The sequence below is a fragment of the Heterodontus francisci genome, chromosome 43 (assembly GCF_036365525.1).
Source record: "Heterodontus francisci isolate sHetFra1 chromosome 43, sHetFra1.hap1, whole genome shotgun sequence".
NCBI lineage: Eukaryota > Metazoa > Chordata > Chondrichthyes > Heterodontiformes > Heterodontidae > Heterodontus > Heterodontus francisci.
Genome location: NC_090413.1, coordinates 17,123,300 through 17,148,722, shown reverse-complemented (window position 1 = coordinate 17,148,722; position 25,423 = coordinate 17,123,300). Strand labels below are relative to the sequence as shown.

Below are 25,423 nucleotides of genomic sequence, written 5' to 3'. Positions count from 1 at the left end.
CAACCGGAGGCGCAAGACAGTCTACAAAAAATAAGCGTTAGCTGTTCCCGTTTGTAAAGTTCTAATTTCAGGTTCGCCAAGGTTAGGTGCCAAAGTTGAACCCCCTCTGCTTCAGTCACCAAAGTGTAAGCATCAAGCATTCCTGGTCCAGGTGTTACAACACAGAGGAAAGCTTCACCCCACCAAACTTAGTGTAGCTTTGACCATATTTCAGAGGATCATGAGGTTTTTTTTAATTTACTGATTTACAGGATGTGGGCATTTATAGCCTGAACCTAATGGCACTTGAGAAAGTGGCGTTGCACCACCTTTTTGAACCACTGCAGTCAGTTGTAACCATTTTTGAGTTGCTTGCTTGGCCATTTCAGAGGGCAGTTACGAGTCAACCACACTGGAATCACACACAAGCCAGACCAGGTAAGGACAGCAGGTTTCCTTCCATAAGGGATATTAGTGAACCAGTGGTAATCTGGTAGTTTCATGGTCACCGATGCTGATACTAGCTCTTTAATTCCAGATTTATTGAGCTGAATTTAAATTGCCCAGCTGCTGTGGTGGGATTTGAACTCATATCTCCAGATTATTAGGTTTCAGTTGCTATTCTTTTTACTAGTTTATTATTTTATTTAGACATACAGCACTGAAACAGGCCCTTCGAGTCTGTGCCGACCAACAACCACCCATTTATACTAATCCTACATTAACCCCATATTCTCTACCACATCCCCACCATTGTCCTACCACCTACCTACACTAGGGGCAATTTACAATGGCCAACTTACCTATCAATCTGCAAGTCTTTGGCTGTGGGAGGAAACCGGAGCACCCGACGGAAACCCACGCGGTCACAGGGAGAGCTTGCAAACTCCGCACAGGCAGTACCCAGAATTGAACCTGGGTCGCTGGAGCTATGAGCCTGCGGTGCTAACCACAGCACCACTGTGCCACCCCTTTTGTTTGAGCTTGCCATACTCCTTCTGCTCTTGAAGCTACTGCCTCCTGCTGGAGAGTTCTGCCTTCTGCCTTCACCCAGTGCTCTCAAACATGCTCTTTCCAGCAGGTATCACTGCATTACACTGAGGAATAAGAGCCCTCCATTAAAGTCACCAGTATAACTCAGCAAATTATAATGCCTCCCATTTCAGTCAATTCAACACAATTCCTGGTCTGTATAGGTCTGGTCTCCCACTGAGCATTAAAGTAATAACAGTTAGTCAGGGAACAAAACAGTCTTCCACAATTACCCCAACATATATAATGTTTAATTCCTTCTACAATACACACACCTATAAAAACTTAACACCTTCTCCCTCATCTCACATACATACACACACACACTACTTAAAACAACTACCCTGCAAGTACTCTGTTTAAATATACAAGCTGTTAATGCCCTGTTAATGTTTATGAAATCACTCACTAGTGATTGGAGAATGGTTTTTAATGAGTTGGAAAGTCAGACTGAAAGATGCATCACAAAAGATAGAGGCTGTATTGAAGCCTAGAAATTTATTTAGAGTTGCAGCACCCTTCAGCCCAGTGAGTCAGTGCTGCCCAGCAACCACCCATTTATACTAATACTATATCCCCTACTGCATCCCCACTATCTACCTACACTAGAAGCAATTTACAATGGCCAGTTTACCTATCAACCTGCAAGTCTTTAGCAGGAAACTGGAGCACCCGGCAGAAACCCACACAGTCACAGGGAGAAAGTGCAAACTCCGCACAGGCAGTACCCAGAACTGAACCAGGGTCACTGGAGCTGTGAGACTGCAGTGCTAACCACTGCGCCACTGTACCACCCCTGAACTGTGTTAAAACTTTATGAATTATGCTTTCATATGCTGTTTGCAGTTGCTTCAATTATGTATACACTCAAGGATATTAAAGTTTAAAGTTGCACAAAGACTTTAAAAACACCCTGAGCTTCCGTTTGCTTGCCATTTCAACACTCCCCCCTGCTCTCGTGCTCACATCTCTGTCCTGGGATTGCTGCAGTGTTCCAGTGAACATCAACGCAAGCTCGAGGAACAGCATCTCATCTACCGATTAGGCACACTACAGCCTGCCGGACTGAACATTGAGTTCAATAATTTCAGAGCATGACAGCCCCCCATTTTACTTTCATTTTTAGTTATTTTTTCTTCCTTTTTTTTTACATTCTTTTTTACATTCTTTTTTACATTTTTTACAATCTTTTTTTTGCATTTATTTCATTTCATCTTAGTTTGTTCAGTTTGCTTACCCACTGTTTTTTTTTCCAGTTTGCACTTGCTGCTGTTCAATATTCAGTGTATTAACACCTAATCTGTACTAATGCTTTGTCTTTCAACACACCATTAACATATTGTTTGCCTTTGCTCCATGACCTTTTGGTCAGCTATGTGGCCTGGTCCAATCTAGACCTCCTTTGTTATCTCTTGCCCCACCCCCACCTCACTTGCTTATAACCTGTGACTTTTCTAATATTTGTCAGTTCCGAAGAAGGGTCACTGACCCGAAACGTTAACTCTGCTTCTCTTTTCACAGATGCTGCCAGACCTGCTGAGTCGTTCCAGCATTTCTTGTTTTTATTTCGGATTTCCAGCATCCGCAGTATTTTGCTTTTACTTTAAAAACACCCTATGTAGTATCTCACTTAATACAACCTTAGGGTATTTCCCATGTTCACTCCTGCCTTGTAGTACAGCCATTTACATATGTGTGCTCATTCTCACACACTGTTTAATATAATTACTTAATCACATTGATTGCTATCAGAGTTTGAATATTCACACATTCCATTCTGCAGCATTGCTGCATGAATATCTGCACACTCTCTCTGTCTATCTTGCACTCTGGCTGGGGTTTTCCAGTTTTGCACTTGCCAGCCCTTCATTTTAGTGAATGGGCAGGAAACTGGGGGCTGAGGTTGCAGTAGTAGAAAACTCTGGCCTCCCTGCCTCACACACACATGCTCTCTCTCAAATTCCCCACCTCATACTTTGGCAGAATCTTCCCGTTCCCGCGCAGGCGGGCTTAAAGGCGGGACCGGGAGGAAATTTAGAAATGAGGGAGTCGGGTCAGTGGCCTAACACGTTTGCGCCTCCGGCCAATCCTGCCTATTTGTGGGCTGACTGGGGACACTTGGGACCTTCCCAGTGGCAGATGGGCTCCCTCGCTGAGGTTAAAGCCCAGCAGATGCCTGGAGGCTGCTTGACGGCATCTGGCCAGGCAGGCCCGTGGCCTCCTGTTCTTACTCCCCCACCGGAGCAGCATCAATCAGCGGGCAACCATGGCCAGAGTTTATTTTTTTTTAATTCAAGCCTCTCCAGAGGGCACATCAAGATGGAGGCGCCCCTGGCAACGCCCATCTCTGCTACTGGGCCTGCCGTCCTTCTAAGGCTGCAGGGCCTCTGATTGGACCTGCAGCCTCAAGAACCCACCCGTCGTCCTTAATTGGGCGGCGGAACCGGAGGTGGCCTCTTATTGGCCACCTCCGGGAAGATCTCCCAGGTGGTCGCTCTGACAGCAAGTGCAGAGTCGGGACCCGAAGTTGATTCCCAACCTGCGATTATTTTTAAAGTGATTTCTAAGATTCCACCCGATCTCTTTGTCCCTGTCTTCTCTCTCTGTCTCGCTCACACACTCTCTTTCTCATTCACTCTCTCGGTAATGCGTATGCTTGAAGGGAGAGGGCAGCACTTTGCTCTGATCGGAAGGCGTCTCTCACCATGTATTTCCAGTACTTATTCTGATCTGGTTTATTGTGATTTGTAACACTCTGAACTGAGACCTAAATGCCTGAAGGACACCTTATCTGGAAGATAAGGAAAGAACTTGCATTTATATAGTGCCTTTCAAGACTTCAGTATGTCCCAAAGTGATTACATCCAATGAAGTACTTTTGAGGTACAGTCACTATTGTAATGTAGGGAACATGGCAGCCAAGTTCCGCACAGAAGGTCTGAAATACAGCAGTGTGATAATGATCAGATAACCTGTTTTAGTGACATTAGTTGAGGGATAAATATTGGCAAGGACACAGGGAGAACTCCCGTTCTCTTCTCCAAAATAGCACCATGAGATCTACTATGACCACCTGAGAGTTTAAATGTCTCCCCTGAAAGATGACACTTCTAATTATGCCCTACTTGCTCAGTAATGCGCTGGAGCTCCAGCATAGGTTGTATGTTCAGGTCTCTGAAATGGGACTTAAACCCAGGTTCAGAGGTGAGAGTGTTACTGAGCCATGACTGAACTGACTTCATTGTTGAGTTTCCAGGTTATTTCTGATCACTAGAGTTTTTAAACCAGGTTTGATGTGTATAGTATTCTATTGCATATTCTATTTACTTTGCACAGATGAGCGTAAATGATGAAATCTTTATAAAAAATAGTTTTATGCCTTCCACATCCGCAATGATTCAGTTAGGTAGCTGCAGCATTCAGTAAGTACAAAGGCGACAATATCAACTCTGAATCGAGTTATCTGATCACAGTTGGGTAGCAGTGGCATGTTATGACTGGTGCCTGTGCCGCTGAGCTGGGTTGGGGGAGTGGAGGAAATTGCATCCTACAGCATTCATGTTCTTGATTATTGTCCAGTGACCCCTGGTTGACCGTGTGTGGACGTTGGGTAAAGACTGCATTGTGATCCTCCAAATGCATAAGTAGTTTACTGATGGGAGTCAGGGCTCACAGTTATCCAGGTACCAAGTGGAAGCCACACCCCGGCAAGAATGAGCCTCTTTCGGATTGCAAAAGGAAAAGCTTGGGGGAAAAAAATATAACTTTCAAGGTGTCCTGACAATCTTAAATACGTAACTGTTCAAGCTCATAATGTAGGCTAGCTATGATCCTCAGCCCACCTCTCAACCAAAGTCTCAGATTGAGACAAAACCATTTCTGCATAGCCTGCACCACACATGTAGTTAAATGCAAATAAAACCATTGTTTCATCACTCCAAATTTACCACAATGCATGTCTCTTCCAACATCCTCTGACTGTGGGGACGCCATTTTGGTAGCCAGCATCTACCAACTCATTATCGATTAATGAGGCCTGAATAGTGCCTCAATAGGTCACAGAAACAGAATGGTGTCAGATTCCCTCAGACGAGAGTGTAAGAATATCAATACATTTTTAGATTGCTTTGAATACTGAACAAAGATAGAACAGGAGTAGGCCACTCGGCCCCAATCCTGGCTGATTGGTATCTTAACTCCATCTACCCACCTTGGTTCCGTAACTTTTAATACCCTTGCCGAGCAAAGATCTGAAGTTTTCAATTCACCCTCAGACTTAACACCTCTTTGGGGGAGGGAGTTCCAGATTTCCACTACCCTTTGTGTGACAAAGTGTTTTCTCATCACTCCTGAATAGTTCAGCTCTAATTTTAAGGTTATGCCTCCTTGTTCTGGATTCCGCCCACTCACGTCCCCCGGAGGAAGTAGTTTCTCTCTATCTAGCCTATCAAATTCTTTAATCATCTTGAACACCCCAGTTAGATCACCCTTTAATCTTCTATACTCCAGGGAATGTAAGCATAATCTATGTAACCTGTCTTCATAACCTAACCTTTTAGTCCCGGTATCAGTCTGGTGAATCTGTGTCACACCCCGTCCAAGGCCAGTATATCCTTCCTGAGGTGCAGTGGCCTGAATTGAACTCCGTACTCTCTGGTTAAACGTTATGAGTAGGTCAGAATGGAACTGTGTGCTTGCAAATCCTATCTCTGATCACAATGCATTTCCTGGGCAAAATCACAGGTAGGCCTCAGATCAGAAGCAAAGGTTGCTGAGATAATTTTAGAACTGGGTGATAACATTGGCACTGGGCGATAACATCAAAACTTAGCAAAGATCGTACTGATAACAAATAAAGTTAATTGCCAGACGTATTACCACCACTGGTGTCCACACTCCTTGTATTAAAAGGACCAGGATTATCCAACAATATCACCCTGGACTGCTCCCAGTTGAGAGATGTGTTGTATTTTTTGAATTGACCCACAACAGGAAGTGTCCCATTTCTATTCTAGAATTATTTGACCATTTACACTATTAAACAATACTGAAAAGTTTTATTTCCATAGTCTATTGTGTGGTGTTTCCTTACCTTCAAAGCTGTCTTTACCTTCGGATGAGCAGGGAATAGAGACAGCCGAACACTGATCCACAAGTGTGCACAGGAACAACACTGGAAGCAAACAAAGAGCCTGAGTTAGAATCCGCCACTTGAATAATCCTGAATCGGAGAGTTAACTTTACATGGGGGAACCAAGAGGCAAATTGCACAGCTTGCTACACATTGTAACTGCTCATCAAGTTAAGCCAAGTCAGTGCTTGCAGGGCATTTCCCCACATTGGAATCTCCTTCTGCCACTCCTCCAACTCCTCCTTCCTCCTCCACCACTGCAGCCACCAAAACCATAGAACGTGGTAGCTTTCTTCCCTATTTCCACACCAGCTTCCTTGTGCCTCAAATGAGTGAGATTGCAGAACTGGTCGGTAGCCTAATGCTTTGGTCCTGGGTGCGTTTCCCAAGAAAAGAGAAGTCTGAGAGGTGATCTGATAGTGGTCTTTAAAATTATGAAGGGTTTCATTGGAGTAGAAGTAGAGAAGCAATTTCCACTTTTGGGGAAGGCCAAAATTAGGGCCCATACAATAGTCGCTGATAAATCCAGTAATGAATTCAGGAGAAACGTCTTTACACAGAGCGTGGTTAGAATATGGATTTTGCTACCACTTGGGTTGGTTGAGGTGAATAGCATAGGCACATTTAAGGTGAATCTAGTTAAGTACATGAGAGAAAAAGGAATAGAAAGATATATTGAAAAGACGAGATGAAGTAAATAGTGTGGGAAATCTGTTTTCACTAGTGCTGCCATTTAAAATAAAAATCATTCACGGGATGTGGGCATCTTTAGGAAGGCCGGCATTGATCCTTAGTTGTCTGCGAGATACAACTTATAAAGCAATAAATTTAATGCAAACAGAACAGAAGTCACCCAAATGACCCAGTTGTTAAGTTCATTGACCAGCTGCACTACAGAATGGCCCTAGGTTAAATTCCCCATATTGAATGAACAAGAACTTACTTTAATGCAGTACAATTTCCCAAGACACTGCACAGTGGTGCTACCAGACAAAATATGACACTGAGCCACATAAGGAGCTATTAGGGCATCATAAATTGCCCCTAGTATAGGTAGGTGGTAGGGAAATATAGGGACAGGTGGGGATGTGGTAGGAATATGGTATTAGTGTAGGATTAGTATAAATGGGTGGTTGATGGTCGGCACAGACTCGGTGGGCCGAAGGGCCTGTTTCAGTGCTGTATCTCTAAACTAAACTAAGGGCAGGCGACCAAAAACTCAAAGAGATAGGTTTTAAGGAGAATCTTAAAGGAGGAAAGAGAGAGTTGGAGAAGTGGAGCGGTTTAAGGGGTGAATTCCAGAGCTTAGGGCCTAGGCAGCTGAAGGTGGGGTGAGAAAGTCATTGATGCAGAGGAGAATTGGAGGAACGCAGAGACCTCAGAGGGTTGTAGGGCTGGAGGAGGTCACAGAGAAAGGGAGGTGTTAAGGCCAAAGGGAGATTTGAGCACAAGGATGAGAATTTCAAATTTGAGGTGTTGCTGGACCAGGAGCCAAAATGTAGGTCATTGAGCACAGGGGTGATGGGTGAACAGGACTAAGTGCGAGTTGGGTTGAGGGCAGCAGGGTTTTAGATTTTACCAGTATGATTTCAGTTACATTTTTTTAAAATCTTAATGAATCTCGGATAAAGATAAAAAAAGACATGCATTTATCTAGCGCCTTTCACCACCTCCAGACATCCCAAAGCACTTTACAGCCAATGAAGTACTTTTCAAGTGTAATCACTGTTGTAATGTAGGAAGCATGACAGCCAATTTGCATATAGCAAGATCCCACAAAAGGCAATGTGATGTAGCAACCATGAGATATCTGGCTGTCTCAGTCTATGTCAATCCTTGTAGACTCCAATCTCATTGCCATACAGCATTCAATCCTTTTGACATCCACATTGTGTTGGGGGTAGAGTGGGGGAGATAGGTAGCAAGGGGAGGACACCTCCTCTAACTTTGAATCTCATTAAAGCTGATTAAACTGGGAACCTATTTCCTCCAGTTTGGTGTTCCAGTCTGAGCCAAATTTACATCTAAAACTAACTTTCAATTTTGAGGAAAGGATTGGAAAATTGAAGCTTTCTTATTGGAATAGAGAAGATTAGGTGAGGACCCAACAAAGTTTTTTCAAATTTGTGAAAGGTTTTGAGAAGGTAAATAGTAAGAGGTGTTTTTGATAGATTGCTGAATCAGTAATAAGGGGGATAGGCTGAGAATTACTATGAGTAGATGAATGGGAAATATTAAAAGTTCTTTTTGCATGAAAGGTTATCAGAATGTGGAATGCTTTAACACAAGTGAGCACTTTTTATAAATTAATTTTTGGCATATCACCAACAAGGCTGGCAGTTATTGCCCATCCCTAATTTCCTTTGAGAAGGTGGTGATGAGCTGCCTTCTTGAACCACTGCAGCCTGTGTGGTGAAGACACACCCCAGGGAGGGAGTTCCAGGATTTTGACCCAGTGATGCTGAAGTGACGGGCAATACATGTCCAAGTTGGGATGGTGTGTGTCTTGGAGGGGCAATTCGACGTTCCCATGTACCTGCTGCTCTTGTCCTTCTAAGTGGTGGGTTTGTGGGTTTGGGAGGTTCTGTCAAAGAGCTCTTGGCGAGTATTGAGGCAGGGATTGTAATTCATTGAAAAGGGAATTGGATAAGTATTTGAAAGGAAAAAATATGAGGATTCAGGAAAGGATAGCAGAAATACACTTAGAATGATAGCTTAAATTGAAGATCAAGCACCGGCTCAGGTAGATATTAGGAGGCTGTATCTCAAAGTCTTATTAGAGAGACACTTGTTCCCAAGTATATTCAGATGGGCACTCGTTTATGCTACCATTTATACATGCAAGCATTTTTAAGACGTGGCTTTGTTTTGGTGTGCATGAATAGTTTCCTACGAACTTACCAAAACCAGCTGTGCCTTCAGTTAGTGCAAGTATGGAAGCTCAAAACCTACTAGCTAGTACATCGAAATTGGCTATCTGCCAACATACCAGAACCCAGATATAAATGCAATGTTAAACAGGAGGCTATGATCTTATCAGGTCTAAATGTGCATGTAGTGTAAGGCGAAAGAATAGATCAAAAGTGGCAAGAGTTTAGAAAGTGTCATATCGTTTTAACGATGAGAAATGTAGCATTTAAGTATGAATAACTGGAGCTCAGAAGAAATGTGTTAGAGTAATTCATGTACAGTGAGAAACCTATATTAGATTTGGTCTTTGATACTCAAAGTTTAGAGGGAGCCTTGTTCCAAAGTATATATATATTTATTACTGTTATAAAAGTAACTAACATAAAGAGGTAAAGTTATAGTACAAAGGTCAATGCAGTGAATAAGGTATTAAGATACTACCCGTCGATTCCTACAAGGTTCTGACAAGACCAGACACGAATTACCTTGCCTTCACTTGTCTGTGTCAAATTCCACTCCGAGAATGTTCTAAAAATCTACACATAAAAAAAAACACCTTTATTCCTAATGGCCCCTGTGCTCCTGGAGGTCTCTCATTAATCATGTTCTTTGCCTCTAGTCTGGTCACCCAACTGTCTTTACTACCTCATCCTAGATTGAGATGAGGAGAAATTTCTTTGCTCAAAGTGTTGTGAATCTTTGGAATTGTCTACTCCGAGAGCTGTAGATGCTCTGTCATTGAGTATATTCAAGACTGAGATTGATAGATTCTTGTGTACGAAGGGAATTCAGGGATATGGGGATAGTGCGGCAAGGTGCAGTCAAGATAGAAGATCAGTCATGATCTTGCTGAATGGCAGAGCAGGCTCGAAGGGCCAAATGGCCTACTCCTGCTCCTATTTCCTATGTTCTTATAACACACAGTCTAACCTCTGACCCACCAAGCCACTGTAAAACCATCCAATAAACATAGCATAAAAAGGTTGAATGGATGCCTCCTTACATGCACTGCTGCAAGGCCAGGCCGACTAGACAAGGTTTCATTCTTTGGCTGCCTATTGAGAATAAGACAGTGTTTTTATAGAATGCCGTATTCGAAAATGAAAGGCTGCAAAAATACTTACTTACGAGTACTTTTGCCTCATTTCCTCCCTTCCTCGCTTGAGGGCGGTCATTCTTGCTGGAGTACAGCTCCTCAAATGCTTGCTACCTTAACTAGATTGCCATTTGTTACCTGTGGCGATGGATGGTGAGCGAAACCTGGCTTCAGTAATGGGGTTAGGGACTCGCAACCAAAGCCAGACCTGGCTTCACCCTCTATCTACTCATACCTACTTTCCAACAGACTCACAAGATCAGGAGCAGGACTCCCCTTGCTGGGGTCAACTGGTTCAACACAGGCTTCAGTCAAATCTTGAGACTCCTACTGCACAAAATAATATAGCTTTCAAAGGTTCCATTCAATCTAAATCCATTCGCATCCACAAAAGTGTAGCACAGGAATCAGTTATTAAACTCAGAGCTATAAGTTGCAACTAAATTGACATAAATGGCTTAACTTATATTCAATTCAGCAGTCTCGCCTTTGAGTCAGAAGTTGGCTCATTCCCCACTCTGAAAACCTAAGCACAAAATCTAGCCTGACATTTCCGGTGCAATACTGAGGGAGTGCTGCACTGTCAGAGGTCCCACCTTTTGGATGAGATGTTAAACGTAAGCCCCGTCTGCTCCTCTCAGGTGGACATAAAATATTCTAAGGCACTATTTTCAAGACTTTTCCCCAGTGTCTGCACCAATATTTATCTCTTCATCAACATCACAAAAATAGATTATCCGGTCATTATCACATTGCTGTTTGAGAGAGCGTGCAGTGCACAAATTTGGCTGCTGAATTTCTTACATTACAATAGTGACTACACTTCAAAAAGTATTTCATTGTCTTTGAATTGTTTAGGACATTCTGGGATCGTGCTAAAAAAAATGCAAGTTGTTTTTCTTCAAAACAAGTTCTTTCTTGTTGGGTCAGTCAGTTAGTTGCTCAGCAATGGATTGTGACGGCATGGGTTTAGTGAAATATAAAACAATGGGTTTGCAGTGTTGTCGGATTAGTCAGTCACTGAGCAATGAGTTGTGAATTTTCAGAGGTCTGTTGATTATACAGTGGTGCTGTTGTAGGTCATACCAGGAATACAGCATACCAATATATCATAAAAGCAAAATACTGCGGATGCTGGAAATCCGAAATCAAAACAAGAAATGCTGGAACCACTCAGCAGGTCTGGCAGCATCTGTGGAAAGAGAAGCAGAGTTAACGTTTCGGGTCAGTGACCCTTCTTCGGAACTGACAAATATTAGAAATGTCACAGGTTATAAGCAAGTGAGGTGGGGGTGGGGCAAGAGATAACAAAGGAGAAGGTGCATCTGTTGCGCAATCTGGTTCATCTCAGCATCACATTTACAAGAATGAAAATTTACAATTACTTTGGGAGGTGCTGATAAAGCAAAAAACAAAACTCAAATATAAGCTTCGCTACAAATGACACAATCATGCTTTCATGTGCAGGATCAGATGATGTTGTAAGTGGGACTGTTTCTCCACTTCTGAATAACTCTAATCAGTTGCACAGAAATTCTAATGAGTGTGCAGCACTGTTTTTGATGTGTGAAACTTCCTATTCTCTTTATCTAGATCTGTACTCGAGGTTTTAATGTATTGACCTCTGCTGTGAGCGGTGAACGAATGGTGCTCGGCATTTGTTAGACTCACACATTCCCACAGACTTCCTGAAGGCTTCTACATGATACGTTGCTGTCAGGCAAACAGCGCAGGGCCCTGTACAGGGCATCTGGGACATTAGTGAACAGGGCAAGCAACTGTGTGGGGCTGGATTTTGTGCAGGAGGCGGGGCTCCTGGCACCGGGCAGAAAAGGCAGGGGGATCACCGCCTCTGCAATTTTTCGGCCCCTGGAGCAATGTTCCGGTCTTTTGGGGTCAAAGTTTTGGGAGGCAGGATCCCCGTTCCTTTAAAGACTTTATCGGGATGGGGATCCCGCCTCCAAGAGCTGTTGGCCAATCGAAGGACCGGCAGCTTAGCCATATCGACAGCGCCACTGGGAGCGGTGGTCACTGCCGGTACTGCAGAGGCCTCAGACCCAGGCCCAGCGATGGAACTCTAGAACACGGGTAGGTGAGGCAGGATCACCAGGGCCAGTCTGGAAGGCACCGGTGAGGGGCTCTGGAGGGATGGTTAATTGGTCTGGGGGGTCGCGTGGGGTACAGTTGTTCACAGGGGTGTCCTCCATGGGCCACATTTTGCCCATGAAAGTAGGACCCACCCCAAGCCCGCAGGGAGGGCACCTTGTTTTACAAAGCATCCTCCCAGCGCAGCAGAGGCCCCCACCACCCCCCCCCCAACCACCATTGGTAAGATCCCAGCGGGGCGGGAAGAGGCCCTTAATTGACCATTTATACGCCACTTAAGGGTCTCAATTTGCCTCTGGGTGGGAAGGTCGTTGTTGGCCTATCCCAGCTCTGGGAAGGTCAGAACTGGGAATTCTGGCATTGGGTTTCTTGGCAGGCGGTTCCACTCTGATTCTCTGGCCACCCTGCCATGAAACCTGCCTTCTGGATAAGCACAAAATCCGGCCCTGTACTTCCTTAAACAATCAGATTGCAGAGTGATCAACGAGCAGCGCAGAGTCTAAAGCAGCAGGTATCAGCAAGAATAATGAGTTCAATGTTAAATCATGTACAAAAAGTGAAATAAAGAGGGAGAGAGAATGGATAAAGGGGAAGGGATAAAACAGATAGGAAAACAAGCAGAAACTAAAACATGTTATTTAATTATTTTTGAAAACCTCCAACAACAATTAAAACCTGAAGGAGTGAGACTCCACACTTGTTAAAGTTCTTTTAGTGCCAGTATGGTTCTTTGGCAGTGATAGCTACTTACTATACTGCTAGTAGGTTATTTAAACTGGAATGAACATGCTGTAATTTGTCTGGTGAGCTTAGTCCATATGAGGTAATTACAGGAACTTCACGCCGGTCAATGTATTTGAGTTGAGAGTCAGAGGGCACGATACTGTTTTTTCACATTTTATAGAGGAGTGATGCATCCTGGAAAACAGCTTCTGGATTTCCATGTTTAACTGTGCTCATGTGCTTGCACAGCTTCTGTCCAATTTGAACATTAGCAATGCAGTTAGCCATACCATTATTTTTACAGTTGTAACTAATAAATATCATTCTCCTTAGAGCAGAGAAACTTATGAGGAGATTTGATAGAGGTGTCCAAAATCTAGAGTAAATAAGAAGAAACTCTTTCCAGTGGCAATAGTGATGGTAAGCAAAGGTCACAGATTGCAGGTGGTTTGGAAAAAAAGATTAAGGGGCGATTTCATTGAGGTGATCCACATTATGAAACATTTTGGCTATGGGGAAAGAACAGCTATGTTGGAATAATTGGAAAGCTTTTTCAGAGAGCCGACGCAGACACGATGGGCCGAGTGGCCTCCTTCAGTGATGTCAGGAGCATTTAATGGGATGCTAGTTATTTATGTCTGCTGTTGCATTCAGTGCACCTCAATGAGGTGCAAGCTAGTGAGTCGGCATAGACGTTTCTGCTGAAAATAAGCAGAGCAATTAACGTGCTATAACTGGCAACTTTAAAATTGATGGTGATGGTTAATGGTTATCGCTTTTTAGCCAATATAAGTGACCACCCATTTTAAACGAGGCACTTTAATTGCTCTACCTGAAAGTTCATATTGCTGACTAGAGCTAATCGACCTAGCAGCAATTTCCCACTCTTCACGTCATTCCCACACTCACCAAATTCTCAGTTTAGAGCTCCTTGCTCTCACTTCCTTCCCACACCCAACACAATACTAGCTCGATCTTGCAATGTGCTGTTAGCTCAATACTGAGAGAAGGCAGGAGGATTGGCTTGATGCAACATAAAGGGATGGATCTCTTGGACCGAGCAAGTAGGTTTTCTTCTCTTTGTAGGCAGGGCATTGTGGATAGCCTGCATCACTGGAGCAGCTCCCAGGAGACCTGAAGCGTTTGCATGCTATTTTTGTGGCTGCATGCATTTTCAGTATAAAATAGAGAAGTACTTCGAATAACTGCTTCCCCTTAATCTGTCCTTCCCCTTTAGAGTTTCTAATAAACTTTCAGGAGCCGTAAAGCAAATATTAGGGGAACAATTATAACCTAACGCACTGAGCGGGGAACCCAGGGGAACAGATGGAATGCAGGTTTTACACCACACCCAGATATGCCTTCTTCTGAGCACCACACTTTAGGAAGGATGTCAATGCCTTAGAGTGGGGGAGGAAGAGATTTACTAGAATGGTACCAGGAATGAAGCTATAGGCAGAGACTGAAGAAGCTGGGGCTGTTCCCCTTTGAGTTGAGAAGGTTAAGAGGAGATTTGATAGAGGTGTTCAAAATCCTGAAGGCTTTTGATAGGGTATGTAAGGAGAAGCTCTTTACAGTGGCAAAAGGGATGGTAACCAAAGATCACAGACTTATTGGCAAAAAAAACAGAGGTGACATGAGGAAACAAATTTTTACGTAACGAGTGTTATGATTGGGAATGGGTGATGGAAGCAAATTCAATAATAACTTTTAAAAGAGAATTTGACAAATGCTTGAACGGGAAAAATGTGCTGGGCTATGAGGAAAGAACAGTGGAGTGGGACTAATTGGATAGCTCTTTGAAAGAGCTAGCACAGGCATGATGGGCCAAATGGCCTCCCTCTGTGCTGTATGATTCTATGATAGATGAAGAACAAAATAGGATAGGGTGTAAAACAATTGTTGCACTGAGTCCCATCAGTTTCCCAATCAGCAGGTTAAAAATAAAGGAAGATTTGCAATTATATAGTGCTTTTCAAGAACATTATACATCTCAAAGTGCTTCAAGCCAATGAAGTACTTTTGAAGTGTCACCACTGTAGGGAATGCATAGAAAGATCCCACAAAGAACAATGTGATAATGACCAGCTAATCTGTTTTTGTCATGTTGATTGAGGGATAAATATTGGTCAGGACACCAGGGAGAAGTTCCCTGCTTTGCTTTGGAATTGTGCCGTGGGATGTTTTACATCTACCCGTGCAGGGAGAAAGGGCCTCAGTTTAACATCTCATCTGAAAGCACCGGCAACAGTGCTGGACTGGAGGGTAAGCCTTGATTTTTGAACTTTGAACCCCGAACCTCGTGACGTCGAGGTGTGAGTGCCAGCCACCAGGCCACAGCTAACACATAAGATCAGCCCCAGAGAACTCAAGTCCAGCCCTGAACCTGATAACCCCCCCCACCCCACACAACTTTTAAACTTGGCCAGAGCGGTACCCTTACTAAGGGTCCGAGAAAGGGCAAGTTTGTTCAGTCAAAGTCAAGCTTGACATATGTTTGGCAGTCCATTCTTATCTACAATAAAACAGCTGTACGCTGAAAGAACATTTGTAATGGGTTGTTAGTGTCTGATAGGCACGGGTGAGCAAGCAACAAAAAACTGCCTTTTCTATCTGCTTGAGGATGCTGTGGGCCAGAGTCTGAATGTAAGGCTTCTATCAGTGGAGTACAGTGCTTCATGGTGGGTCAGTGTCAGACCTGATAGGGTCCAGTACATGATAGCAGTGGGGTAGGAATGGAGCAGGCTGGGTATCAGAATGCCCTGAGCAAGGCTCTGAATCATAGTGATAGCAGTTATCCCATCACTCTGGGGCTGCAGCCCTGGGGAGGGAGGTCTTCGATAGAAGCAGTGTACTGCCAAATGTAAAGGATGGGAAATAAGCAACTCCATTTTATGAATTTTGTAGAGTATATGCAGATAGGAAGAAACATTCACTGGCAGGAAGGTCAGAAACCAAAGAATGCACATTTAAGATAACTGACAATAGAAGCAAGGGGTGAGATGAGGAGAATATTTAATGTAGCAAGTTGCTATGTTCTGGAATGCGCTCCTTGAAATGATGGTGGAAGGAAGTTCAGTTGTAACTTTCCAAAGGGAATTTGTTATTCATTTGTAAAGGAAACATTTGCAAGGCTATGGGAAAAGAGCAGAGGAGTGGGACGAATTGGAGTATAGCTCTTTCAAAGAGCCAGCACAGACAGGATGGGCTGAATGGCCTCCTTCCGTGCTGTAAGATCCTACCTAAAGGAATACTTGCTGCAAACGTTTGACCCAAGCATCACTTGGCATTCATAGTTTAATGACTGATAGGTTTATCTATCCAAGCTTACGTAGCAACCAGATTAGGCATAACCATATTTCCCCTGCTCACCAGGGGGCTCGCTGTGACTGAGGTGAGGTCATGGTGTAAAGCTGAGAATGAAACTGATAGGGATGAGGACACCTCAGTCCCAGTACAACTGAAACTGTACATCAGCTGTAGATCACACTTAGCTCAAAAAGTCTTTTCTAAACTCCCTGATCGTTGCATAATATCCTAATTATTAACATTAGATTATGGAAGCATATGTGGTTCTGTTATTGGGCTAGTAATCCAGAGGCCTAGACGAATGGTGTGGAGAACATGAGTTCAAATCCCACCACGGCTTGTGTCGAATTTAAATTCAATTATGTAAATAAATCTGGAATAAAATGCTAGTATCAATAATGGTGACTATGTTGTTAAAAACCTGCCTGGTTCATTAATGTCCTTTAGGGAAAGAAATCTGCCATCGTTATCTGGTCTGGCCTTTATATGACCGATAGCAATGTGGTTGATGTAATGAGTTCTTTATATTGTCTTATGCAACATAATGAGAAACGTGGATTTCAGTTCATTGAAGATTTCTAACAGGTTTATTAATAGCTAAACTAGTATATACAATACGGAGTAAACTATTTACAGAACCTTCATCCGGGTGTTACAGTTGCAGAGTGACTATGGCTTCGAGTCACATGACTACATCCTGGTATTTACCTCATAAGCATATTGAGATCTTAAAGGAACATCACTCTTAAGGCGATCATACAACAGTTGACTCTTAACTGCCCTCTGAAATGGCCTAGCAAACCACTCAGTGGCATTGAAGAAGGTAGCTTACCATCACTTGCTCAAGTGCAATAAATGCCAGTGATGCCCACATCCCACGAATAAACAAACAAAAGATTAAGGTTTTGGATGGGACTATGTTTCAGGGGTAAGCCTTCCTCAAAGTGTGTGAGGGATTCCTTCTGCTCAGCATTTCTTTTCGAACCTGTTTCCCGGTTGGCCAGAAATATTGACCGGAAGGGAACCTTAGGAGCTCTCAAACGTGGCTGCTACACACAGCACACCAGAGGCAATCTTACCCCAAGAACAGGAGAGCCCCTGAAACATTAAAGAACGAACTTGCATTTATATAGCGCCTTTCACAGCCTCAGGACGTCCCAAAGCACTTTACAGAAAGTTCAGTACTTTTTGAAGTGTAGTCACTGTTGTAATGTAGGACATGTGGCTCCAATTTGTGCACAGCAAGATCCCACCATCAGCAATATAACTATACCAGATAATCTGTGTTGGCGATGTTGGTTGATGGATAAATGTTGGCCAGGTCTCCCCTTTTCTTCTTCCAAATAGTACCAGAGGATCATTTACATTCATCTCAGAGGACAGGCAGGGCCTAAGCCCAACATCTCATCCGAAAACCGGCACCTCCAACAGTGCAGCACTTTCTCAGTACTGTACTGGGAGCGCCAGCCTAGATTTTGTGTTCAATTCACTGGAGTGGGTCTCGAAACCCCACAACCATCAGTGGCGAAAGTGCTACACGCTGAGCCACAGCTGCGACTAAACTTCCTTTGCGCTGTTAAGTACTGATTGAGCAGCGGTGTATTTCCAGCATTTTCTGTTTTTATTTCAGATTTCTAGTATTTTTTTTCTTTAAATATGTGTATGGATGACTAGCTGATCTGTGCCATTCGTACGTAGTCTTGGATGTAGAGAACACTTGTAATATTTAATTGCTCACCACATCTCCCTTTGAGTGCTCTGGGTAGATTCTGAGGTCAATCAGAGGTTAGTTGCCGCTTGAATAAGAAAATTACACATTAGGAGGTGCTGCTTAATTTCCAGTTTCACCTCAGGGCACAAAGGCAGTATGAAAGGACTGACATTCTTTTTCTTGTTTCAAATGCTTCCGAAAGAATTTCAAGTGTGACTTCCCGCGCTTCGACACAACCAGAGAGAGATGAATAGAACAAGAGATTCCTGGACAGCACGTCATGACTGGAATCCAAGTGAGACGGGGAGGTTGAATGATCTCGTAGTCTGACTGCCTCTCTCCTGGTTTGATTATAAACCCTGGGTATTATTCTGGACCTTTGTCCTGTGTTAAGTTTCTCTCTGTCTGTCTGGCTTTCTGTGATCGCTGCCACCACAAAACAAGAGAGGATCAATACCCATGACCTCTTATTGCTGGTTTCTTGAGAAATAATTGACATTACATTTGCAAGAAATCCTAAATTTGGCCATGAGCATCTTGACTGAATCCTCTCCCTAGCCTGTTTACACATGATCCATTATTCAATTGATTCATTAAGTCTATTCATTTACCCTGACTGATTTCTCTGTCTGGCTTATATATGTAATGAATTATACGTCAGAAAATGCTGTGACTGTACAGTGATTGTACATTAATCACAATTCCGAGCTGCGCACAGGAACTTTCTGTCTTCCAGGTGAATTTACAGAATGGAACAAAACGGAACAGGATTTCTAGTCTAGATCTACTGGGTCTGCTTGAAATGCATCTATACTGTTCATCTCAACTATTCCCTGTGCTAGCAAGTTCCACATTCTAACCACTCTCTGGGTAAAGAAGTTTGTCCTGAATTCCTTATTGGACTTATTGGTAACTATCTTATGCTGATGGCCCTAGTTTTGGTCTCATCCTAACAAGCCCTTTCATAATCTTAAAGTCTGTGTTAAGTCGGCTATTCTTGGGGTATCAATACAAGTGATACAAATGGCTCTGAAGCTACTGGATGAGGAAGAGGGAACTTTAACCAAAGTCCCTGCTCCTAATCACCATCCAGTAATTCCTGCTGGAACATGTACGTGTACTGATATCAAATGATGGCAGAATCCCCCTGTCATTAGGTCACAAGTGGGATATTCGCTAATGATTGCACTGTGTTCAATACCATTCGCAATTCCTCAGATACTGAAGCAGTCCATGCCTGCATGCAGCAAGGCCTGAATAACAACCAGGCTTGGGCTGATAAGTGGCAAGTAAATTTCGTGCCACACAGGTAATTACCACCTCCAACAAGAGAGTATCTAACCACCTCCTCATGACACAGAATGGCATTACCATCTCCGAATCCCTCATCATCAATATCCTGGGGGTCACCATTGACCAGAACCTCAATTGCACCAACCACAGAAATGGCATGGCCACTAGAGCAAGGTCAGAGGCTAGGTATTCTGCGACAAGTGACTCACCTCCTGACTACCCAAAGCTTCTCCATTATCTGCAAGGCACAAGTCAGGAGTGAGGTGGAATGTGCTTCACTTGTCCGGATAGGTGCAGCTCCAATAAAACTCAAGAAGTCCAACACTATCAGCAGCCCTTCCAATACCTTACACATCCACTCCCTTCACCATATCGATGCAGAGTCTACCATCTACAGAATGGATGGCATCAACTTACCAAGGCTTCTTCAACAGCAGCTCCGAGATGCATGGGAACACCATCACCTCTGAATTCCCCTCCAAGTCACATGCAATCCTGACTTGGAAATACATCGCTGTTTCTTCACTGTTCCTTCTTCTTCTAGAGATACAGCACTGAAACAGGCCCTTCGGCCCACCGAGTCTGTGCCGACCAACAACCACCCATTTGTACTAATCCTACATTAATCCCATATTCCTACCACATCCCCACCATTCCCCTACCACCTACTTATACTAGGGGCAATTTACAATGGCCAATTTACCTATCAACCTGCAAGTCTTTGGCTGTGGGAGGAAACCGGAGCACCCGACGAAAACCCACGCAGACACAGGGAGAACTTGCAAACTCCGCACAGGCAGTACCCAGAATTGAACCCGGATCGCTGGAGCTGTGAGGCTGCGGTGCTAACCACTGCACCACTGTGCCGACCTGTGCTGGGTCAATACCCTAGAATTCCCTCTCGAACAGCACTGCGGGAGCACCTTTCCACACGGCTTGCAGCGGTACAAGAAGACGACCCGCCATCACCTTCTCAAGGGCAACTAAAGATGGGCAATAAATGCCATCCTTGCCAGTGATGCCCGCATACCAATTTTAAAAAAACACTCACCATGTGGGTTCACATGAATTAAGTCCACTAGGGTCAGGTAGAGCAGGGTGACCAGAAGGAGGGAATCAGTGGCTTCAAGACAAGAGGGGAGAGAAATATAAAATGGTGGAATGGAGTGAAATCCCATTGCCAAGAATTGGTCAAAAGGTACAAGTGTTCAAGTGGAGATGTAACGCTGTACATAACAGGACTTCAAAAGTTACTGCTGCTACACGAATGGTTATAGATGTGACTTTCACACAGCATGCACTTACAGTAGAATTCAAATAAAGTAAAACAGCATGAGAGTCTGATGTGGTCGCTTGCTTTGAACTGCTTGGTATTTCACCTTTTGACGCAATGTTGGAAATTCATACCCATCGGGTGAGTCAGATCGATATTTGCATGGGCAGAATTTTTTTTTTATTCATTCATGGGATGTGGGCGTCGCGGGCCAGGCCAGCATTTATTGCCCATCCCTAATTGCACTTAAGAAGGTGGTGGTGAGCTGCTTTCTTGAATTGCTGCAGTCCATGTGAGGTAGGTACATCCACAGTGCTGTTAGGAAGGGAGTTCCAGGATTTTGACCCAGCGACAGTGAAGGAACGGCGATATAGTTCCAAGTCAGGATGGTGTGTGACTTGGACGGGAATTTGCAGGTGGTGGTGTTCCCATGCATCTGCTGCTCTTGTCCTTCGAGGTGGTGGAGGTGGCGGGTTTGGAAGGTGCTGTCTAAGGAGCCTTGGTGCATTGCTGCAGTGCATCTTGTAGATGGTACACACTGCTGCCACTGTACGTCGGTGGTGGAAGGACTGAATGTTTGTGGACGGTGTGCCAATCAAGCGGGCTGCTTTGTTCTGGATGGTGTCGAGCTTCTTGAGTGTTGTTGGAGCTGCACCCATCCAGGCAAGTGGAGAGTATTCCATCACACTCCTGACTTGTGCCTTGTAGATGGTGGACAGCCTTTGGGGAGTCAGGAGGTGAATTACTTGCCTCAGGATTCCTAGCCTCTGACCTGCTCTTGTAGCCACGGTATTTATATGCTACTCCAGTTCAGTTTCTGGTCAATGGTAGCCCCTAGGATGTTGATAGTGGGGGATTCAGCGATGGTAATGCCATTGAATGTCAAGGGGAGATGGTTAGATTCTCTCTTGTTGGAGATGGTCATTGCCTGGCAATTGTGTGGCGCGAATGTTACTTGCCACTTATCAGCTGAAGTCTGGATATTGTCCAGGTCTTGCTGCATTCTACATGGACTGCTTCAGTATCTGAGGAGTCACGAATGGTGCTGAACATTGTGCAATCATCAGCAAACATCCCCTCTTCTGACCTTATGATTGAAGGAAGGTCATTGATGAAGCAGCTGAAGATGGTTGGGCCTAGGACACTACCCTGAGGAACTCCTGCAGTGATGTCCTGGAGCTCAGATGATTGACCTCCAACAACCACAACCATCTTCCGTTGTGCTAGGTATGACTCCAACCAGCAGAGAGTTTTTCCCCTGATTCCCATTGACTCTAGTTTTGCTCGGGCTCCTTGATGACATACTCGGTCAAATGCTGCCTTGATGTCAAGGGTAGTCACTCTCACCTCACCTCTTGAGTTCAGCTCTTTTGTCCATGTTTGAACCAAGGCTGTATGAGGTCAGGAGCTGATTGGCCCTGGCGGAACCCAAACTGAGTGTCATTGAGCAGGTTAATGCTAAGCAAGTGTTGCTTGATTGGAACTGTTGATGACACCTTCCATCACTTTACTGATGATAGAGAATAGGCTGATGGGGCAGTAATTGGCTGGTTTGGACTTGTCCTGCTTTTTGTGTACAGGACATACCTGGGCAATTTTCCACATTGCCAGGTAGATGCCAGTGTTGTAGCGATTCTGGAACAGCTTGGCTAGGGGTGCGGCAAGTTCTGGAGCACAGGTCTTCAGTACTATTGCTGGAATATTGTCAGGACCCATAGCCTTTGCAGTATCCAGTGCCTTCAGCTGTTTCTTGATATCACATGGAGTGAATCTAATTGGCTGAAGTCTGGCATCTGTGATGCTGGGGACTTCAGGAGGGGACCAAGATGGATCATCAACTCGGCACTTCTGGCTGAAGATTGTTGCAAATGCTTCTGTCTTATTTTTCACACTGATGTGCTAGGCTCCACCATCATTGAGGATGGGGATATTTGTGGAGCCACCTCCTCCAGTTAATAGTCCACCACCATTCACGACTGGATGTGGCAGGACTGCAGAGCTTAGATCTGATCCGTTGGTTATGGGATCGCTTAGCTCTGTCTATCGCATGCTGCTTATGCAGTTTGGCACGCAAGTAGTCCTGTGTTGTAGCTTCATCAGGTTGACACCTCATTTTGAGGTATGCCAGGTGTTGCTCCTGGCCTGCCCTCCTGCACTCTTCATTGAACCAGGGTTGGTCTCCTGGCTTGATGGTAATGGTAGAGTGGGGGATATGCCGGGCCATGAGGTTGCAGATTGTGGTTGAGTACAATTCTGCTGCTGCTGATGGCCCACAGCGCCTCATGGATGCCCATTTTTGCATTGCTAGATCTGTTCGAAATCTATCCTATTTAGCACAGTGATAGTGCCACATAACACGATGGACGGTATCCTCAATGTGAAGGCATTGTGCGGTGGTCACTCCTACCAATACAGTCATGGACAGAAGCATCTGCAGCAGGCAGATTGGTGAGGACGAGGTCGAGTATGTTCTTCCCTCGTGTTGGTTCCCCCACCACTTGCCGCAGACCCAGTCTAGCAGCTATGTCCTTTAGTACTCGGTCAGCTCAGTCAGTAGTGGTGCTACCGAGCCACTCTTAGTGATGGACATTGAAGTCCCCTACCCAGAGCACATTTTGTGCCCTTGCCACCCTCAATGCTTCCTCCAAGTGGTGTTCAACATGGAGGAGTACTGACTCATCAGCTGAGGGAGGGCTGTAGGTGGTAATCAGTAGGAGGTTACCTTGCCCATGTTTGACTTGATGCCATGAGACTTCATGGGGTCTAGAGTCAATGTTGAGGACTCCCAGGGCAACTCCCTCCCTACTGTAGACCACTGTCCCGCCACCTCTGCTGGGTCTGTCCTGCCTGTGGGACAGGACATACCCAGGGATAGTGATTGCAGTGTCTGGGACATTGTCTGTAAGGTATGATTCCGTGAGTATGACTATGTCAGGCTGCTGCTTGACTAGTCTGTGGGACAGCTCTCCCAACTTTGGCACAAGCCCCCAGATGTTAGTAAGGAGGACTTTGCAGGGTCGACAGGGCTGGGTTTGCCATTGTCGTTTCCAGTGCCTAGGTCGATGCCGGGTAGTCCATCCGATTTCATTCCTTTTTATTGACTTCGTAGCGGTTAGGTACATATACTGGGCATTATGAACAAGCAACAGGAAACATGATTTTGATATTGTTTCTATCATGGTTTAGACAAAGCATGGCCCTTCCCTGTGCTCCCATATCTGTCTGTACTGCCGGCCACTCCTCTTCCTGTGCTATTCATGTGCTTCCTGATTATTTCTTTAAATAGTCTCTCTAATCTACATCGAACAGTATGCAATGTTCTACACTTTCCTGGTTCAAGTTTATAAGTTAATATTTAATGATGTAACAGAGTTTGATTACATGTTCTTGCTACTTTATTTAAACCTTTTTTCAGTCTGTTCTTCACCATCTCTTTTTTCTACTTCTTCCCTCCTTTCTGTTCTTCCTTTACCTGTTCGTACCTTCATTCTCTCCTTTCTTTTTGCTCTTTCCCTTTTCTCTTCTCTCCCTCTTTCCTTTCCCCTCTTCCCCTTTATCTGCTACTTCAGTCCTCCCTTCCTCTCCCTCTGTTATTCCATGCATTGCTTTGATTTAATATGCATTTTATTTCACACCCTCCTTTTTCTCTTGGCTCTTTCATTCATTGTTTTCCTGAAGCCAATGTTCTTTTCTTTTGTTTCTTTCATTCCTGGCTCCTGTTCCTGAATTCTCACCTGTAAGTGTTTGTGCCAGCTGTGATTCAATCGTAGCTGTCTGATGCACTAAATGCATTACTGAGGGAGTGCTGCACTGTCTGAGGCGCAGTACTTCATTGATTATAAAGTGATTTGAGGTGTCCTGCGGTCATGAAAACACCAAAAAAATGGAAGTAGTTTTTTTCCAGATCTATTTGCCCTCACACATGGCAGTAAAATAATCAACAGGGCTTCAGGAAACTCCCAAAGAAAAACGTGTAATTTTAATGCCTGCATGACCAGTTTCTACCAACTAGGTGGAAATCCCAATACCCTGAGCTGCCATTTGTTAGGGAAATCCCCAATAGCATTGGCAGCATTACCTGAACTGATGTGAGCAGTGTCTCTACACAGAGCTACGAGTACTGACAAGGAAATAATACACATGGTCCCATCAGTATATTTAATGCAAGGAGGCACTTTCCTCCCAGTCAGATAGCTGCACCAACTGGAATAGTTAAACCTCCAAGAATTATTAGAAGTAGGTGAGAGAAGCCAACGGAACGATAATTCATAAAGAAAACAGGATCAGAGAGACAGAAGGAGAAAGGACCAGAGAGAGGAGAGGGAGACTGAGCAGTGGCTATCACAACCGGACTTTGTATCTAGTGTAAAGTGGACTTGTGGACTTACCCAGCAGGAAAGAGAATCGGCTGCATTCTATGAATGGAAACTGTTGCTTACTCTTCATATTAAACAGTAGTAAGTTGCTGAGACAAGTAAAAGGTCCTCTATAGTCACACACTGCCGTTCCCTGAACTGCTGCTCCCTGCACTGCCCTCGTACACTCCTCGCACAGCTCTCCCGTCAGTGACATATCTAGCAAGACTGATTATGCATTCGGTTCATTGACTTGCCAGCGTGTCTCTAGCTCCCTCTACCAATAGCTGAACTAGAGGGGGAGGTGCAGAGATGGCATTTCCAGGCTCATACAATCATTAATCATCAGTAATGAGTCACCGTTTGGTTTGGTTGAAGCTCTAATTTTTCTATTACTCTGTATATTTTAATTACATCATAGCAGAGGTGTTAGACCATACCCAGCCTTAGGAGATTCCTTTTAGTACAAAAAGAAACTGTATATTTGCCAGTACTTGAGCACACA

The 25,423-nt window shown here is 44.3% G+C and overlaps 1 protein-coding gene across 1 annotated transcript in view; it reads right to left on the bottom strand.

The window, feature by feature from the left end:
* Positions 1-25,170, bottom strand: part of LOC137355619 (adhesion G protein-coupled receptor E3-like) — a 65,684-nt gene extending 40,514 nt beyond the window's left edge. Inside the window, exons 1-2 of the mRNA XM_068020964.1 lie at positions 24,952-25,170; positions 6,104-6,184 (exon numbers count right to left, since the gene is read on the bottom strand). Of these exons, the coding sequence (XP_067877065.1) occupies positions 6,104-6,184; positions 24,952-25,135 (265 nt within the window). The 5' untranslated portion in view covers positions 25,136-25,170. The remainder of the gene's footprint in view (positions 1-6,103; positions 6,185-24,951) is intronic.
* Between the last annotated feature and the right edge of the window lie 253 nt (positions 25,171-25,423).